At 32.4% G+C, this 20712-nt stretch overlaps 1 protein-coding gene across 1 annotated transcript; it reads right to left on the bottom strand.

The window, feature by feature from the left end:
• Positions 1-280: 280 nt before the first annotated feature.
• Positions 281-4403, bottom strand: LOC122317356 (probable protein disulfide-isomerase A6). Its single transcript, XM_043134402.1, has 11 exons — positions 4138-4403; positions 3456-3540; positions 3144-3241; positions 2989-3044; positions 2145-2262; positions 1983-2010; positions 1802-1893; positions 1540-1696; positions 1339-1463; positions 1006-1105; positions 281-693 (listed from the first exon to the last, which is right to left on the bottom strand). The coding sequence occupies exons 1-11, from the start codon at positions 4296-4298 to the stop codon at positions 628-630; spliced, it is 1086 nt and encodes a 361-aa protein (XP_042990336.1). The 5' UTR covers positions 4299-4403; the 3' UTR covers positions 281-627.
• Between the last annotated feature and the right edge of the window lie 16309 nt (positions 4404-20712).

Consider the following 20712-nt stretch of genomic DNA (forward strand, 5'->3'; position numbering starts at 1 on the left):
GAGGCTGGTCGTTTTAACTGTTGACCTTGGGTCGTGTCTTTGAACCATATCGTATCAATTTTTTTCAGTACCAACCCAGTTGTAGGTCAATGCAAACCATGTAAATTAATAAACATACGGCTTGATAAACAAAGAACAATGACGATGAATATTCTTGATTAGTTTAAACACTTGAGGATCATGACATCCAGGTTTCACAAACTCTTCTTTTCTTTTTCTTGACGAGTGAATTGGAAGTTTAAGACAAACAGAATAGAAATATAGGTTGCAGAAACTGAGCTTCAACCCAAAATTAAGTTTTATTATTCCAGAATTCAAAATACAAAACTAGGGGAATCCCACCAAAATTAAGTTTTATTATCTAGAATTCAAAATACAAAACTAAGGGAATCCCATTTCTTTGAGCAGTTAGCTAAAATTGGATCTCAAAACCATTCTCTGATCTTAGCATGGGTCACCGATTACCATCAAGACCTACAACTGTAACCCGCTGAGATGCCCAGCTCGAGTCAAATTCAAGTAAAACATCAGATGGGTGTGAATTGTAATGGCAGTAAAACCATTTAATAAACACCTCCCAGTAAGCAAGCTGAGTTCTAGACTAGGCTAGGTTGCCGGAGATCACGATCAAGCGAATGCTGATAGGATATTTTTCTTCAAGGTGAACTCGTCTGCCTTGGCTGGGCTGATTGACTGCAACAAACAAGAAACCCAACTAACAGTTATGATTCCTCAGGCGCAGTGACAAAATTTCCATATGGTAGTAGTTAATAAATTATTTATCTAGTCTTTAGTCATTTATCTTTCATGTTTATCAATCCTGCAATGTTTAATATATTATTCTCAATGCTGTTGTTTCCCTATCCGAAAGAAAGGGAAAAAACACACAAACTAAAACTAAAGAGTATAATCGACTCAATTTGTCAACAATGTATACCGATTCCACTAAATGGCCATTTAAAGCTATCCAAATATACTTGTAGATGAACAGCCCATAAACCTTACCTTCTCAAGCAAGCGCTGGAGTCGCTGGATTTCATTCTTAGCATAATCAGCACCTTTATGCATACAACTTTTGGCAGCTTTCAAGTAAATCCTTCCATACCTAAAAAGGGCTTGTAAGAGTTACATTGAGGTTTACAAGGGCTTTATCTCAAATAAATTAATTAAAGAAATGCATTTGCAGAGAAAAGAAAAAACAAATGATAGTTTAGAGCAAATAACAAGAGAACAGCCATCACTAATATAGTGATACAAACTTTTCCAAGGCATTAATGTCAGTTATAAGTTAGAAATTAGACATGAAAAGCAGACAGCCTCACACCCATATGGAAGTACCTTGCACTAAAACCCGTGAGTTTATCAACTTCCTCTTCTATCCTAGAGAAGACAGCCTTCTTCTCTTCATTACTAGCAGCAACAAACTCCTTCACCAAGGCTTCCAAACTTGAAACTGTACCAGCCTGTATAAACCATCAAACTTAACAAGATAATAATAAATTGCAATCTCCATCAGTTTTTATCTCAATAGCTACTAACCTTTGAAGTGAGCTGTCCTTTACCATCACGACTGGTTCCACACTTTTCATTGATGAAAGTGACAAAGTCAGCTAAATCTTGGCCACCATCATATTCTTCACCAGCTTTGTTACCCTTTGGGAAGAATTTCAATGTAGGAAACCCACTTACATCATACCTTAACACAAAACACCGACCTTTGACATTGATTCTTATAGTTCTCAATGTACATAAATCCATCTTCAGCATGTAAATTGAACATATAAACCAAGCTTGCACTTACTTTTCTGCTAGATTCGTGTACTTGTCAGCGTCAAGATTAGCAATCACTACATCATCCTCATATTTAAATGCTGTGGCCACCTTTTCATAGGTCTGAATCAACAAAAGGAAAATCCATGCCATCAAGAGTACAGAAGTTAAAGGTGCCAAGCACAATAAGAATGTAGAAGGGGGAGACATACAGGAGCAAGGTTCTTGCAATGACCACACCTGGCAGAATCATAATCCATTATATTAAAAAGAGCAAAAAATAAAAACAAAATCTACAAACCATGAAGGAAGCAAGATCGAGAGTATCTAAAAACATACTGATATTAAAAAGAGAGAAGAAGAGGCATCCTTACCAAGGTGCATAGAACTCAACCAAAACATCTTTGGTTTCATCCAACACAACCTCACCAAAATTATCAGTTGTGAGCACCACTACATCAGATGGAACTGAAGCTATTTTCACATTGGCCCCTGCCATCAATTAACATTATTAGAAACTCTTGGTGTTATACAAGTCTATTCAAAACACACAAGAAGGAAAGAAAAGGAAAAAGCCAATAGAGAGAGAGAGAGAGAGAGAGAGAGATGTAATTTATAGTGATACAAGTTCCTGATACCGATAAAAAAAAATAAAAAATAAAATAAAATAAAAGTGATGCCTGTTCCTGATACTGTGAAAAGGATAATAATGAACACAAAATTTGCATAGCAATTAATGTTCTAAGAGACATGCTTGGCCAAGCTAGAATAATTTATGTTGACACATTGGGAAGATGTGATAGGAAAATAACACGCATGCTAGGCTAACACCTCAGAACTCATTTGAAGGCACACCGAGCCACAGAGCCATGCATCCCATGAAGATATCGGATTAAATGTGCAAGGTGTGTATTGCAGATTAGTGTCATTAAGATTAGGATCCGTATCCATAAAATAGGCTTCAAACAACAGAGCAATTAAAGTGAAGCCAAAAATAAAATAAAATACAAGAATAAAAATAAAAAAGAAACCCTGCACCCCCTTTTGTAGTAAAAATATTAATATAAATAAATGAATAAACAAAACAATTCTCTCTATGAAAAGTGCCAAATTTTTACACATAATATATATATGTACATATATTTCCCGTTTCAAGAGAAGGGAAAACAAATGCTTGATATGTTGGTACAAGGTAACTTTTCAAGAACGACACCCTACCTCCTTCAGTATTCACAAACTCAGTAAGGGCTTCTGCAGTTCGCGGTCCTTCATACCTATAAGCATACATAACATACAGTCAAAACTTGAGATAGACTATTGGCACAAATCAAAAAATTTTAGAACCATGTATTAATTAGTAGAATCACCCTCACTTTTTGGGTTCCAAAGATCCCTTAGGGAACCACTTAATCGTTGGATATCCGGTAACCCCATATTTGCTGCACAAGTTCTTTTGGTCATCACAGTCAACCTACTCCATGTTCCCAAATGATGCGTCATGAAGAATGCAACAAAGTCTCAATAAAATTAGAAATGAAAGTAAAATTAGAAAAAATAATTATGACCAATATGTCATTCATTGAATATCTACAAGCTTAAGATATGGATAAGTAAATAAAAATTGTAGCGAACAAATTCTAACCAATTTATAAGTTAACGGATAGGGACCACAATAAAGAGCTGACCTTTGCAATCAAAACCGACTTGGCCTTTTTAAAGCTTGTGCCAAGCCTCTCATACTCTGGAGCAAGCTTTTTACAGTGACCACACCTGTCACACAAAACAAAATACCAATGTAAGTGGTAATGCTGGTAAACTCTGTATGTGGGAAACCAAAATTGATGTAGGCCTTCAGGGAACCTTTCAGAAAATTTCAAATGAATTAAAAAAAAAAACAAAACAAAACAAAACAAAACAAAACAAAACAAAACAAAATGTAAACATTGGTACAGACCGTATGGTACAGTTTGAAATAGCTTACAAGATACGGATTTACACAACAAGCCCTATTAGTATATTATTAAAAGCTACACTTTTTTGTCTAGTTCGTAGTTATTTTTCACCCACCTACTTAGAATTCACTGCAATGCAATAGACGTTTACGCCGCAATTCGTCATTTGATTGCATCCATACATTATTCTTCGTCAAAAATCTTCCTTTGCATATATAATTTGACAAGATACTAATGAGTACATGGATGAGTAATACACCATCTCCATTGATTTAAAAGGAATTGATCGGAGATCTGACAGAACTATAAAACACAGATCGACGGGAAACATAAAGAGCTAAATTAAGCACTAAAACCAAAATACTAACAAAAAGGAATCAATTTATCAAAGGTCAGAGAGAGAAGGAAGGGGTACCAAGGAGCGTAGAATTCGACGAGAGCTCCACTGTCCTGACCAACCTCTTTGTCGAAGTTTTCTTCGGTTAGGACAACGACGACATCGTCGTCTGCTAGTGCCGATACAGCCAACAAAGCCAAGGTTCCGAAGACTAACCAGATCCGAAGAAACTTTTCCATTTCGCACCCTCTTTTTGTACCTTCGCTCCGAAACCAAAAGCTACAAGAATTGGGAACTGAACAATGGAGAAATGTGTATATATCTGCTCCGTCCGAGTTGGAGCAGGTGAGTGTGCAGAGGATAAACGTGCGTCCTCATTGAGTGCTAGTAATGTGCTGTCCCTTTGTTCATATTTTATTAACGTGGCACTTTCCCATTCGTCATTAGTACGTGGTAATCTCTTTGTTTTGTCGGTCCAATTGTCACAATATTGACGTGTTTTGATGACGTGCCAAGTTGTGAGAGGGCAATGGAAAAAATGAAAAATTTAGGTTGCAAAATATTGTATTTTTGCAATTTCAAACTTCAAGATATTTTTATTCGAAAATATCTAATTATAAGTACATTTACATATTAATATTTGTATTAATTTAATATGATTAATAAAAAATAAATTTTATTAAAATTAATATTAATTTAAATTTTAAATATAAATTAATCAGTATTAATAAGTAAATATGATAATATAATATTTTTATTATATTCTATATATAAATAGTGAAAACGATCTTCCTTGAATTTATTATATTTCTAATTCTAATATATATATATGCTTGTTGAGAGGGAAAAAAAAAAACTACGTATGAATAGAAATATTTTATAATTTGAAGTAAAAATAGGAAAAAAAATTAATAATTTTAGATATAATTTCCACAATTTATAGTCATAAATGCAAAAAAAAAAAAAAAATTATGGATGATCATAAACAAAATTAAAACATTTAACAAGGTGGAACTTGTAAGCTGATCAAGCAAATGAATTAAGGAAGTTTGAGCACATTTTGGCCAATGAGTTCTTTTTCTTGGGAAAGTTATGAAATATATCAGTCAGGAAAATAATTATAAAAATTGGAAGTCCATGAAAGGATACATGCATGGCTACCGCAAGCTGTTTCAGCTGTGATTTTTGTATTCTATGATCTATCTATGTATACTCTGTTGTGTGGGTAAGTTCTTTGCCAAGTGATAAGAACGAACAGGCTCAAAGAATACAGTATGTTTTTAAAGTTCAACTTAAATAATTATTAAGTTCACTCCATGTAAATTAATTACACTTCACGTTGAGCCTGTCGTTTAATGGAAAGTCTAATCATAATGGAGAGATTGTTAAAATATAGTTGAATTCATCTGATCCCATTAACTTAAATTTTGTCAAAAGCCGATTTAACATGCATCGCAAGCTCAAAAAACAAAAATGATAGATAATATTTCAACATGGGCAAACCAAAAATTTGTTGGGTTTGAGTGTAAGTCCAGATCCCAATCTGAGCTCAAACATGATGTTGGATAAACAAGTTGTTTTACATTTTACACAACTACTAATAAAAAGACAAAACCCAATGTAATGCAAAAAAAAAAAAAAAAAAAAAAAAATTAATGTTACCTTGAGGTTCCTCCATTACTAGTTTACTACTTGTTTTATGCATGTGGATTTTTTTTTCTCCTGACCAAAAAAATGACAGTTTCTATTATGTCATAGATGTTGATGATGAAACCGGATAGGACGAGTAGTAAACTAGTAATGGAGTAACCGCAAGAGTATCGTTGCCAAAAAGGATCACTTTTCTAACCCAATTATGGAGATAACTCGCATATTTTAATTTTTTTTAAAATGATTAAGAAATTGACTAGTAGTAAATTTTTAAATTTTTTTAAATGTTTCAAACTGTTTAAAAAATATTTTAAAAAAATTACAACTATACTAAAACCCAATGCAAACTAGGCTGCAGAGTAACATGACTTAAAAAAGAAAGCTCTCCATTTGCATTCATTCATATTGTATTGTTGAATTAGTAGTCTTTGAGATGATGTTCCCAATTCTAATCCCAATTCTAAATGCAAATGCCACCATTTTCTTGGATATGCAGAGGATGAATTCCTACAATGACTCACGTATAGAAATTGCTCTTGTTAATATTGGCTAAATTCAATTTCAAAATAATGGATAGGGTTTGTTATTTAGTTTAGTTGATAGAGAAGATTTATTATAAAAATAACGATAATGGGTAAAGTAATATAACTTTTAGTTTAAAGTTTATAATTGTAGAGTTTAAATTAATAATTACTATTATTAAAAATATATTTATTATTTGGTAACCATATTTAAAGCTGCAGCCATGCCCCTCTCAATGTTTGAACTCTCATTTTCGTTTTGAAATTCAAAAGCAAAAATCTCAAACTCATTCCTCTCCAGTAGGGCTGTACAGAAAAACCGACAAACCGGCCGGAACCGATCAGACCGGCCGCCGTCGCACGGAACCGGCCGAAACCGTCAGAGAACCGGTCGGCCGGCGGTAGGATTTAAGCCAAACCAACGTCGGCCGGTTCGGTTCGCGGTTCGCCCAGGGAAAAACTGCTGAACCGGCCGACTATATTATTTATATTTTTTTTGAAAATATTACTTATCTAAACGGCGCCGTTTCACTCATTTAAGTGGAACGGCCCCGTTTAAATCCTGTGCATTAAAAACATCACCTATGGAACGGCGCCGTTTAACTTAAACTTAAGTGAAACGGCGTCGTTTTAGGACTCAGTAGTTGAAAAAAATAATAAAAGGAACGGCGCCGTTTAACCCTAGGGTTAACACAGCGCCGTTCCTCTTCCCTTCGTCTTCTTCTTCTTCTTCTTCTTCGTATCTCTCTCTCTCACCAGCCGCCGCTCCTCTCTCTCTCTCTCTCTCTTTCTTCCCTTCGTCTTCTTCTTCTTCGTATCTCTCTCTCTCACCAGCCGCCGCTCCTCTCTCTCTCTCTTTCTCTCTCCCTTCGTCTTCTTCTTCTTCTTCTTCGTATCTCTCTCTCTCGCCAACCACGCAGTCACCGTGGTCTCTCGCTCTCTCTCACGGCGCACACAGCCACCAACGACGCCGACGAACCGACCGGAGTTACGCCGAGACCGAGGACGACGGTTTCCTCCCCTTCTCCGGCCGGTTTCGGTCGAGATTTTCAGATGTTTCGACATATCGGTTCGGTCTCGGTTTTTGTCCAAAACCGAAACCGATATGTCGGTTTTCACCCCTACTCTCCAGAACCAACCAGGCCGAACTCATTTTTCTCCTCCCTAGAACCAACCAGGCTGACCTCGCTTTTCTCCTCCTCTATATCGCAAACCAACAAGCCTGAGCCTTCTCTCATAGCGTGGGAACAATGGCGCCGTCAAAAGTGAGATACCTATCCCATACCCACTCTCAAAACCAATCTTCCACACACACACACACACACACACACACACACACTCTCTCTCTCTCTCTCTCTCTCTCTCTCTCTCTCACCTCCTGCAGTGTGGCCACCATTCAACAATACCTTCGAATGTGAGGTTACTGTCTAACTCTCCCCTCTCCTTCACCTCTCTCTGTCTAACTTTCTCTGTCTCGAGTTTGGGAGATTTGGGCGAAATCACACCAAATCTATCGCCGCCCCGCATAGTTGACCCCCTCCTGAGCCTTCAGGTAAGTCCCGAAATTTTTCTCTCTCTACAATTTTCTTTTCTAGGATGATTAGTTGGATTGTTGTATATTGTGCTTTTATAAAGTTTATGAAAATGCTTAGTAAGCTTTATAAAGTTGGATTGCAACTCTACTACAGGCATCCACCCAAAACACATTTCGTAATCTGATTTCATCATCAACATCCATGACATAATAAAAACCATCATTTTGTGCCTGTATACGATGAAGTAGTTTTAAAGTGCTTCGGCCCCTCCTAACCCAAGTCGAAGTAATCTAATCTCACTATGTAATTATGTGCATCTCTTTCTCCAAACGTCAGATTCTTATACCCTCCTGCCTTAATGATGCAAGAATTGTAGTTCTTGCTCAATTGAATATCTCAGCCATATTATTGTATTTTAGTCTTCTCTTTATCTGTCCATCCAAATTCTTGTAACATCTAATGTATCTTGCTTTTCCAAGATTGAAAACATAAGTGTGCTCAAGGATAACATGGGTCAAGCAAAATTCACCTTCAAAACCTAATATTGCATTGATCTTTACCTTGCATCCGTTGTGTTCCATCAATGTCAGTTTAAGAATATTTGACAACGTGCTCATGGACGTGCCTTGACGAACACAAGCAATGGTGAAATATCTTATTTTTCTATCAGTTTCGACTTTGGAACTTTGCTTTGTCACTTCAAAACTAACTTGTTTTGCATATTTCGTATGGTATGTCCTTACTTCCTCAACTGAGGAAAATGGCATTCCCTCATTTTGCTCTTCAACAATATCCTCACTTCCAACATTTGGTTCTATCTACACAACCATTAAGACATCCAATGCATTTTTTTTTTTTTTTATATATCATCATTGAATTTCATAGTAGCCAAATTTTCAGTTATAACTTTATCATGCAAATTTTTTTTATTTATGGGTCAAAAAGAAAATAATCTCTTATGTTATAAGTTTAATTCATTCTCATAATTAGATTGACAATATCAGAGGATAAAAAGATTTGTCTAATAATTAGATTCACAATCAAAAATGCCAGATTTAGACCACCTTTAACCAAACTAGAAAGCATTTAAAATGTGTAAATATTTATCAAATAAATCCCTTGTGTGGCAACATTTCAAGATTTGCATAATATCAAATAGTTGAAACTTTAAGATCATTATTTGGTAAATGATTGTCTTTATCTTGAAAACTATTTTAAATGTAATGTATATTTTTATCAAATTTTACTTTTCGAACTAAAACAATTAAAATAAGTTATGCTAGCAACAATTTAGCTTAATTTTACCAAGTTAGTTACTGAAAATAAATTATTCTTGCAACAATTAAGCCTAATATATCCAAATTAGTTATTGAAAATAAGTTATGCTTGCCACAATACGTTCTTGAAAATAAGTTACTTTTGAATCAAACAACAGCATGATAACAAATTAAATTCACATACGGTTGATACCAAATTAAATTCAGGAACTTTGCTCAAACACAGTATGTGTATACAAATTCAATTCCATGTCTTAGAAATTTCAAATCATTGCTCATTTTTCCATACCGCAATAAGTGTACCGCATAGTCACGACGGATAGAAGAATTATCACCACAATGCAAGTGGGCTCAAAAGTTTGGGCTCAGTTTAGGTTCAATCTGTGACGCCCTCAAATTCCGTTTGGGATTGGACGGACATTTGAAGCGTCGAGACATGCAACACAAGGTTACCTGCCCCCGTTCATGACATGTAAGATGCAATGTTCCTAACATGCATATAACAATATGCAATATTCGCAGCGGATAAATTTTTTTCTTTAACAATACTATGTACCAAATTGAAAATATCCCAAATGCTTAAAACATACTTCATACATAAAAACTCATTGAACAACTAAGATCACAACACTAGTCCAAAATAGTTATGATCCAAAGAGTACTAGAGATGCAACTCAATCGTACAAGTAGTAATTTACGTTAATTACTATATTAACATTGACGTCCCACCGTCGCTTAGTCAACTGTGTCTAGTTGATCAGCTCCTGATTCTCCTTCAGGTCCTGTAAAAAGATCTACCATTCGGGGGGAATGGTAGTTGGGACTACCAAAGTGAGATTTGATTACAAATCTCAGTAAGTTAACAAAAAACTTCCACACAAGCTAATAATGCATGGATGACAGTAAAAGCATAAATGCATAATCAAATTCATAAGTAATTAAAACATAACTTGGCATACAACATAGCATAATTGACATAACTTAAATTGAAATATGAACTGAACTTGACTTGACATGAACTTGATCTGAAACTTGACTTAGCATGAACTTGTTCTGAAACTTGACTTAACATGAAAAATACATATTCCACAGTTGTTGTGGCCCCATGTATTCTACGTGTAAATACATACTCCACAGTTGTTGTGGCCCCATATATTTTACACAAACTTGACTTAACATGAAAAATACATACTCCACAATTGTTGTGGCCCCATGTATTCTACACAAACTTGACTTAACATGAAAAATACATACTCCACAGTTGTTGTGGCCCCATGTATTCTACGTGTAAATACATACTCCACAGTTGTTGTGCCCCATGTATTATACGGAAATTTATTCTTTAACTGCTTAAATACATACTCCACAGTTGTTATGGCCCCATGTATTCTACGTGTCACAATTGTTGTGTCTCACGTAATGTATGCGTCACAATTGCTGTGACCCCATACATAAATAATCAAGATGAAACGTGACTGGAATACGAAAAAACTGAAACCCTGATGTAACATAACGTGACTTGAACATAACTTGAAATACATGACCAACTTGAGATAGAAACATTTCGTAACATGGTATAACATATAATAGACAACATATTTAACATGACATACTTGCAACAGTGAATATTACATGACTTGAAATACATGTAATAGATGACATACTTAGCATGACGTACTTGTAATGTACAGTAATACATAACAGAATATATTATGTAACAGATAAAAATTGATGACAGAATAAATTCTGTACAATAGAAAATTACGTGATAACTTGGCATGGCATGACAGATATGATAACACACATACATACACTGTAGTTCCTTTACTTAGCACACATACACAGTAGATTGCTAGTAAGTTAAAAGCTAACTTACCTCGATCTCCGCGTTTCTTATAAAACTTCAAGTGCGATCACGAGGAACTGTAATTAGTGATTCTAAAAATTAGAACTAAATCACTAATAATTTGAAATATGGAAAATACTAACTTAAAGAGTAAAATTTTCATTTTACTCTCTACATGTGAGAAAATGACCGTTTTACTCATAACTTAAGGATTTTCCATACTAACTCCAAAAGTTTTCAAAATTTACATTTCTCATGTAAATTTTGTCCTAAACTTAAATATCAACTCAGAAAAATTTAAAACAAAACACAACTATGAAAAACACACTATGGCCGAAACATCCATAAGTCATTTCCCTTGATTTTTATTGCAATTCCTTCCAACTTCAAAACTCATGCCTAAACCAAAATTTTACAACAAACATCTTCCAATCCTAAATTCAAAACCATACTTAAAAAATCCATTTAGAAAAAGCTAATAATCAACACCAAACTTTTTTGTAAAAAGATCCAAGCACTTGAATCACAAGTTTTGACTTTAAATCAAAACATCTTCAAGAATTTCAAAAATCATCAAACATATTCATAATATCATCCTAACATCAACCATGCTTTAAATCATCAAACTAAAGTCACCAAAATCACAAAATAACATTTGGAGTTTTTGGTTTTACACTTAATCCAAAAACAGAAACTTTTTCCTCAACTAGTTTTGATAAATCTCTTGATCTATGACTTATAAATATATGATCTTCAAACCAAACCATCACATGGTTTAAAAAGATGTCCTAAAACATATATAAGCTTCTAATTCAAGATCACATGGTTAGAAATTAACCAAAACATAAATTTAGCCAAGAATATCCACACTTTGGCTTATTTGAATATTTCTTTGCATAAAATTTCATATCTTTGAAACTAATATCAAATATTTTCAAAATAATAATATAACATGTATATAAGATACTTAGAATCCTCCAATAAAATTATTAAAGTCATTAGAATAAGTTTAGACCACCAAAGAGTTAAACTTTCTCAAAACAGAAATTGTTTTTCTTCTTCCAGTTTCTAAGTTTCTAAATCTAAGAAAACCTTTCATCAAAACCTTTAATCATGCAAAAATCCTCAACCAATAGTCACATATACATGTTAACAATACTCCATAAAAATTTCGGACCAATATCTATCCATTAGCTTGGTCAAAAACTCCAAACTATAACATATTCTCCAGTTTATCTCCCAGAATGACTTTTTTATAGTTTACACAATATTTAACTGACCAAATGATCTTCAAATGGGACAAATAAGATATCCATGTAAACTAGACTAGAAAAGGAACAACTTATATGAAGGAGACTTTATGATAAAACACTTACAAAAGCTTCGAAATGGGCGTGCAAAAGAACTCCTAAAAGCTGTCCGAGAGAGAGTGTTTGATATTCTTTTAATGGAAAGTATAAATGGAAATAATTTCGTGGGGAGAGGTGGCTGGAGATACTTATGGATGAGATATGGAAGAGATGAGGCTGGAGTTGAGAGTTGAGTGTAGTTTTCTCCTACCCAAAATATCTATAAAAGATTATCTCATAATATTCTATCCAATAGTATCTACAAAAAATCAACTTAAGATATTTTTATCTAATAATATCTATAAAAATCAACTCAAAATATTTTTACCCAATAATATTCATGAAAATTACCTCAAGATATTTCTTTTTATCCAATAATATCTACAGTTTTGAACAGACGTTTTGTCCGAAAATATGAAAAAATGTTATTGCGCCATAAGACTTTAAATAACCCTCCGAGTCTAATGGCACAAACCATAATATATTTTGACACTTCTAACTATCTCCAATAATCAAAAACACACTTCTGATACCATAGTAAATAATAACACTAACTATGTAGTTAGACAAAAACCTATACGATTAATGGATTCGTGAAAACTTATAGGGTTTTCACGAGGTTCCTAAAGTTAATAGAAATTTCACAATTGAATTTCTAGCGGGCTGTTACACAATCTCTCTGGGCTCAAGGGCTGGGCTCGACATCGTTTGGGCTCGTGGGCTGGGGCCAGCGTAGTTCAATGGTGGGGCAAACAACAAGAAAAGAAAATTATCAGATTTGGTTTGAGAGAGAGAGAGAGAGAGAGAGAGAGAGAGAGCGAGAGCAGAGGAGAGGAAAGTGGTCTAGGCGGGTTCATTTTGGGCGCTAATCCAAATTTTGGAAGAAGCTTTTGCCTTCTTATAGAAAGCAGACATCACATCATCTGGAGACATTTTAGAAGGGAAAGGTTAGCACTTAGCTTCTCTCAAGAGAAAATAAAAAAGTTAAAAAAAAAAAACCACATAGGATGAGTAGTAAACCAATAGTGGAGTAACTGCAAGCATATCATTACCTTAAAAAAATTAAAAAGATCACTTCTCTAACATTGGATTATGGAGATAACTCTTGTGTTTTGGTTTTTTTTAATGATTAAAAAACTGACTACTAGTAAATTTGTAAATCTTTTTAATTATTTTCAAATGTTTAAAAAAAAATTTGAAAAAACTTACAATTATACTAGAGGCACACCCAACACATACTGGACTGCAGAGTAACATGACTTTAAAAAGAAAGCTCTTCATTGTATTACTAAATCAGTAATCTTTGAGATGATGTTTCCAATTTTAAACGCAACTGCCAACAATTTCTTAGACATGCAAAGGATGAATTACTAGGATGACTCACCTATAAAAATTGCTCTTGTTAATATTCGCTAAATTCAATTTAAAAATAATGGATAGGGTTTATTATTTAATTTAGTTGATTAAAAAGATGTATTATAAAAATAATGATAATGGGTAAGGTAATATAACTTTTAGTTTAAAGTTTATAATTGTAGAGTTTAAATTAATAAGTACTATCATTAAAAATATATTTACTATTTAGTAACCATATATCTAAAATACTTTCAAATATGTTACTTTTGTTCGGCAACAAATTAAAAAAAAAAAATAAAGTAGAAATAACATAAGAGGTCATTTGTTTTATTAAAGATGAAAAATCATATTTATACTTACAATTTTACTCATATAAACACACATGTTTATGTGTCACCTATCGAAAATGGTAAAAATTTTAAAATCTAAAATTTGAAATTCAAATTAAAATATAAAATACCGATAAAATGGATTGTTACTCAATAAGATAAAATAAGGATAAAGCTATAATTATTTGATAGTTATATAGGTATTTTCATTTATTGTCAATTTTTTAAAAAAGTGTAACTATGTTTTGCAATGTCTGAAAAAGTATATTTGGAAAAAAACACCAATTTGATATTTATCTTGAAATATACTTTTTAGCTTTTTTATATTAAAAATCACTTTAATAAGATACGATCAAACAACCTACTTTTATCATTAAAGTACTTTTCAAGCCTGCTTTATTTTTACAAATCATCTCATTTCACCTCATCTAATCTTATTTCATCTCATCTTATCTAATTATTACAAGTTTTCCAAACTTTATAACAAAATATTAAAAAAAAATCAATTTTTTCAAATTTCGAAACAAAAATAATATTAAAAATTTATATTCTAACAATATTTAAGTCAACTTTTACTCATCTCATATTATCTGTGTAACCAAACAATGCGTAAAATATTAGATTGAGAGATAAGATTTACCTAGTTACAAGAATAATGAAAAAGAATTTATAAGAGATTAAATTTATTTACAATTCTTTATTTGATGAGATAAATTTAGGTATTGGATAAAAATGAAGTTTGAAGATTGCAAAACTTAGAACTTTGATAAAGGCCTCACTATTTGAAATTCTGATAAAGAGTTGGGGATTGTTTAGGAAATGAAATGAGATGAGATATCTCAAGACTTCTCATAATTTCATTTTCAAATATCATTCAAACATAAAACACTTTTCAATTTTATATATTTTACTTTTTCATTTAATCATTATCTAATAATTACAAATTTTCAACTTTTTAAACAAAACACGAACAATAATAAAACTTTTTTAAACTTCAAAACAAATATAATATTCAAATACTTTTTAACTTTATAATATTTTTATTCAACTTTTTCTCACTCATTTCTCAAAAACTCAATAAAACATCTTAATTCAAATTGTTTCACTACTATTTACAAATCATTTCACTACTATTAATGGAATTCTCATGTCATCTCATTTTTTTATTCATACATGTGAAAATTTGTCACGATAGGCCATCTGGATATTTTCAAGAATGCAATTTTGAAATTCATAAAAAGTTTTATCAATTCAAGGGCTACAAGGAGAATGAAATTAGCTTATAAAGTTACCCAATCAGATATTGATAATACAATCCAAGTGTGCAAAGATAGAGAATAGAGTCTTGGGATTGATTTGTACCAAAAAACAATTATCATTTGGAGTTTTTGTAAAGGTTCTAGGAGAAGAAACCTGGTTGATTTCTTTCGGGAGTCACGTTGGTTGAAAAACAAGAACAAATTTGTAACGTATATGATTGAAAATCTCGATGTGAGTAACAATAACATGGCTAGTTGAATGGCTTTCACAGTTTCTATCTAGTTATGCTTATTTTTTATATTGATTATCATCTTTTTCATGATAAATGAAAATTTGGTGCATTATTGTTGAAGAATAAAATGATGAAAAAGCTAAATGCAATTATCCCTAAGAATCAAACTCAAGAGGCTCTAGCGGTATTTTTAGAGAGGTTGTTAGGAGTAGATAGGGATATGCCAGAGGGTTGGGAGAGATGGAGATGTCCAAATCAAGTAGAAGGTCGCATTCTGGTGTTGATGTCGAGGGGGCCTCACAAAATGCAAGTATTATACAACACAACTTGAGGAACTAAAGTCAAATGTGTGGGAGATATTACAGAAACAAGATAAGTTTGATAAATTCATGACCTACTCTATGTCACAGTAGCAATATTCATAGGAAGACTCTCTAAGAGAGACTTAGGCTATTGATTAAGGGTTTTGTACGTAGGACCTTTTTTTTTATAAAACCAATTTTGAGAGGCCATTGTGACAACCTTTTTGGAAACTAATGGAAGACAACTTTAAAGTGAGCTTTTTAGTAATGAATGGTTAGTTGAAAACTTGAAATGTCAGAAGTGGAGGTCAATAGATATTTTGGTAGTGGTTGGCAGAAAATTTTCTAAAAGGGTAAATTTTGGAGCTGGTTGGTTTGTCTACATTAATTATCAAAATATGCATGTTTTCCCAACAGAAGTAATGCTCCACAAAAGAAAATACTGGTTTTTGTGTTGCCACACTTGTCTTAACAAGTAAACTTGCAAAATACAAAAATATGTATGTGTTTGTTGTTATTGTGTTGGTTATTTATTTTTCCAACTATGTGTATAAGCTATTTTTCATGTTACCTTATTTTTCATGTTGTTGTGCTTTTAATGTTGTTTTTCATGTAAACTTGCAAATTAATGCTAGTTTTCATGGCAATGCAAAGTGGATACACACACACAATTATAAATATGTTAAAGTGTCTTGCCACCATGCATGTAAGGATTCAAGTGTTGATGGAGATAGCCATGCTACACATATTGTGTATATGTATATAGGATATTAATTTTCTATAAATGTTTTTGCACTGTCGTTCTTCTTCTTTATCATTCCCAAAACATTACATAGTCATGTTTACATAATATTGTCTCACTATGGATGCAAGACAATGGAACCTGAGATCTAATTTGATGAACAAGAAGATCTAAAGCAATCAAAACAAACAAAAATTTTAGACCATATGTTAATATGCATAAAAAAAAACACTCAACTTCCACTAATTAGCCTAGTACTAGGGTTACATGTTCTTCCTGATTGTATAAAAGTTGTCTCCCACGTACATATGTATATATATCTTGCACCATGGTTGACTAAAGAACAATTATCATGATGTCTTGTATATTTTGGCATGGCTTTATGAAGTGTGTTCCGTGGTATAATATCTATTACTATGGGTACATTGACGTAATATATGCTTTAGTATATAGGCTTGGGCATATATACATATGCTTGGCCTCTAAATATATAATTAAACTTAAATATTTAAATTATGTTTAGTTTATGTATATATATTGGTAATTAGCTACATGGATATAAATAGCAATCACATTCTACAAAACTACACGAAAAAGAAAAAAAAAATACCTAACTGATCAATTGAGCCACCATTAATTATTTAACATTAGAATGTTATAGTCATTATGCGTTTTGTTATCATCAATTTCAGGCTATATCAATCGATCAAGTCATGTGTTTTCTTTCCAGCAATTTTTGCTAAAACCATTAATCACCATAACAAAGTTTTACTCAATCCCTAAATTTTCTTAGTCTACTATAATCATTTGTGACGCAATTCATGCAAAAATTATTAAGCTAACAAATTACATATACGTTAATATGAGCCACTTAATGCAATTCATCCGTGTTGCATGAATTGCGACAAGGTAATAAGTGCCACAAAAATTACATTACTTGAGGTAACAAATTAACCATTTATATCAATAGTTTCAGAGTTGACAATAGGTAGTCATCTAGGTAAAATATTTATATTTGCGACACTACTACTTAGTCATAAATGCAGCTTACATTTTTCGACAGTTTTGCTGGCATTTGTAACAATGTAATATGTGCCACAAATACTATTGTGGCAACAACATTATTTGCGGCAATCTTTCAACATTGGAAAAATTGTTTTCCTGGTAACCTATTTATATTTGCATCACTAATAGTTAGTCGCAAATATATTTCTAATCTATGTGGTCAATCTTTTGCATCTTGAATAGCGCATTTGTGAATATGTTTGTCTTTTTAAATATTAAATAATTGCAGCAATATCTATTTGCAACGGTAAAAAAAGTTCAAAAATAATATTTTGTTATGGTGATATTTTACAAATGTGTCACAAAAATAGTGCCACAATTTTTTTTTCCCAACCATTTATTTACTTTTTTATGTCGAATTTTTAGCACCTTTGCAACAATAGAATTCGTTGCAAATATTAGAGATATTTGCAACATATACTAGTTTCAATGCCATAAACCTTTTGAGATGTTCTAATAGCGTCCACTTCGCGTCAATTAGATTTAGACGAAAATACTTATTGGCATCATTTTGTACTATTTTTGCATCAATTCATGCGATGTAAAAGGTTGTTTGTGTTGTAGTGCATGTCCACCTACTCAAACATCATCACAATAATAGCAAATCCAAAAAAAAAAAAAATTAAATAACACATTAATTAAATATATTTAAGACAATGATAGAAAAATGATCTTGTAAAATACCGATAGTTGCTTGTAGTCTTGTTGTATATATTCCCCTATTGATTGGTTATGCCTTAACCTTGAACAAATGAGTTTATCCCAAAGAAGCAAGCAACCTTAAACAAATCAACTATACAAATGGTAAAAATCTATTAATTTGGCAAAATTCTTACCATGAATATGACAAGCGAAATGAATGATAAGGGTCAACAAAATTTCACTAGCTGATATATATCTTATTGTTCCCATTGCCTAAACAGTTGCGAACTCAATTTCATAAACTATAAAAGTAACATATAAGATATATAAGTTCAATACAAAAACTATAACAAAACAAACCCAAAAGTTGAGGCTTTAGAGCACAAATTGGTAAGATCTTCTACAAAATCAGTGTGCATGTCTACAAATAACAACCAAAGTTCAGCATGTATCAATAAAAAAGAAACTAGTGTTTACAGAGAATGGAAGGGCATGAAATATGGCATCAAAATGTAGTTTTTAAATACATGCAAAGATTACAAAAACAAATACAATGTGTAATGAGAAAATGGTGCTAGTGTTTATAGGATTGAACAACCAAAAAATTGTTCGCCCTTACCTGATTGGCAACACCAATTGAATAATTATTTATGTGGCAAATGCGGGCAATCACACATCCAATAGTAATCACTACCACATAACCAAACCCATACTCATTAGCACCCATTGTTGCAGCCAATAAGATATCAATAATTGAATAGCACATATAGTGTCTCTATATAATCTCATAAAAGTAACTGCTCCCCACCTGCCACCCCCCAAAATTTATTTGATGTATGTAAAATAGTAACCTGGTGAGTTTCTGAAAGTCCAATTTCCTAAGGACCACTAGCATGCTTGATGGAACTTATAGGGTTGACTCCAGTTCCACCATCACGCCCTAATTTTCAAAATGAAAATGAGAATTATCAAAAATACCAAAATGGAAATGAGACACTTATACCTTAATCTCCTACAATTGGGCCTAATAATTTTCCCTAGAAAACTTGTTGCATATTTCACTAAATAGTAGTAATGAACAAAAAACTGAATACTGAAGAAAAATTGCTGAAAAAGATGAGCTAGGCTGACCCACAGAAAGAACAAAATAGAGAAACTTTGAATTGTAAACAAGCAAAAGATAAGAGAAAAATAGAACATGGTTTTTAATTAAAAAAAATTAAAAAGCCGTAAGCTAATATTGATGATCACAGAACTCTCTTTGCAAACTTGTCTCTCAAATGCAATAGGGTTACCTTGTTGTACAAGCATACTGCCTATGTATGACATAAGTCTGATGTAACAAATAGATTATTAAAAGTTTATAATATCTCCATAATGTACAACGGAAAAAGAATGTTATAGAAATTTAACACGACTCACTTCTTAGTATGAAAAATGATAAGGTGTTTCACCAAGTAGAGAGGACAGTGCAGAGTTAAGAGCCATTATATTCATACCATCATTATCTGGATGACTGCTCAGACCAACTCTCATTTCACTAGCTTTCTAGAATTAAAAAACTTTTGATTTTTTCCTTTTTGTTGCAAGTTGGATGTATAAGGTTGTATATTTCCTATATACTAGGATTGTGTATATCTGCGCTTTTAGTAAAATTTCATTAATAATAAAAAAATAATACACGTACAATATCAACATTATCCTTTGCAACCCCAAAAGCAGTAGTACCAATTCCAGCTTCTGCCACTAATTTTACTTACACCCTATCCTTAGGATTAACCTATTCATTCAGTAGACATTAGTTTTTATTCCTATGGGAGTGCTAAGTATGTCTGTCAATAAGTGAGGGTTCTCACATGTAAAATAGGTAATGGTGCTAGGATTGAACAATCTAATAATATGTAAAAACAAATTTAGGTCCACTTGAAGAGATTGGACAATTTTGAATAGACTATGAAGAATATATTTAAGAATATATATATATTTTTAAAAGTTGATTACAAAAAAAAGTGAAGAAGTATTATTAGATTAGTGTTGGAATTATTGTAGACTTGTAGATAGTTGTACGCTTGTAGCTCTTAGCCAAGGAAATGTAGTGACAATGGATGAATACTGCATTTATAAGATAGGTTATTGTCATTTGCCTAAAGGTCAAATAAACAGATTATTGAAAAACACATACACACTCTTGAAACATAATTTTTCATAAGGGAATGCTGAAGAAATTAAAATATACTTGAGATGCATTGAAATCTGTAAGACTAGGTGTACCAAAGTGTTTGGGCAGTACATTGCAAACTATATTAACTTCAAATTTATGTCCCAACAACTAGTGATAAATATACCTGCAAGGAAGGTGGTATTTAAAAACAAAATAAAGTATTTAGTTGCAAAACATACATATATCCCTTTAGTTGACTACCTAGATATATCTCTTTAACTTAAACATATATATATATATATATATATATATATATATATATCTTTAACTTAAACCACAAAGAACAATTATTTGGACTGGGAAATCATTTTTGAATGAACCAACTA

Source organism: Carya illinoinensis, chromosome 7 (assembly GCF_018687715.1).
Source record: "Carya illinoinensis cultivar Pawnee chromosome 7, C.illinoinensisPawnee_v1, whole genome shotgun sequence".
Taxonomy (NCBI): Eukaryota; Viridiplantae; Streptophyta; class Magnoliopsida; order Fagales; family Juglandaceae; genus Carya; species Carya illinoinensis.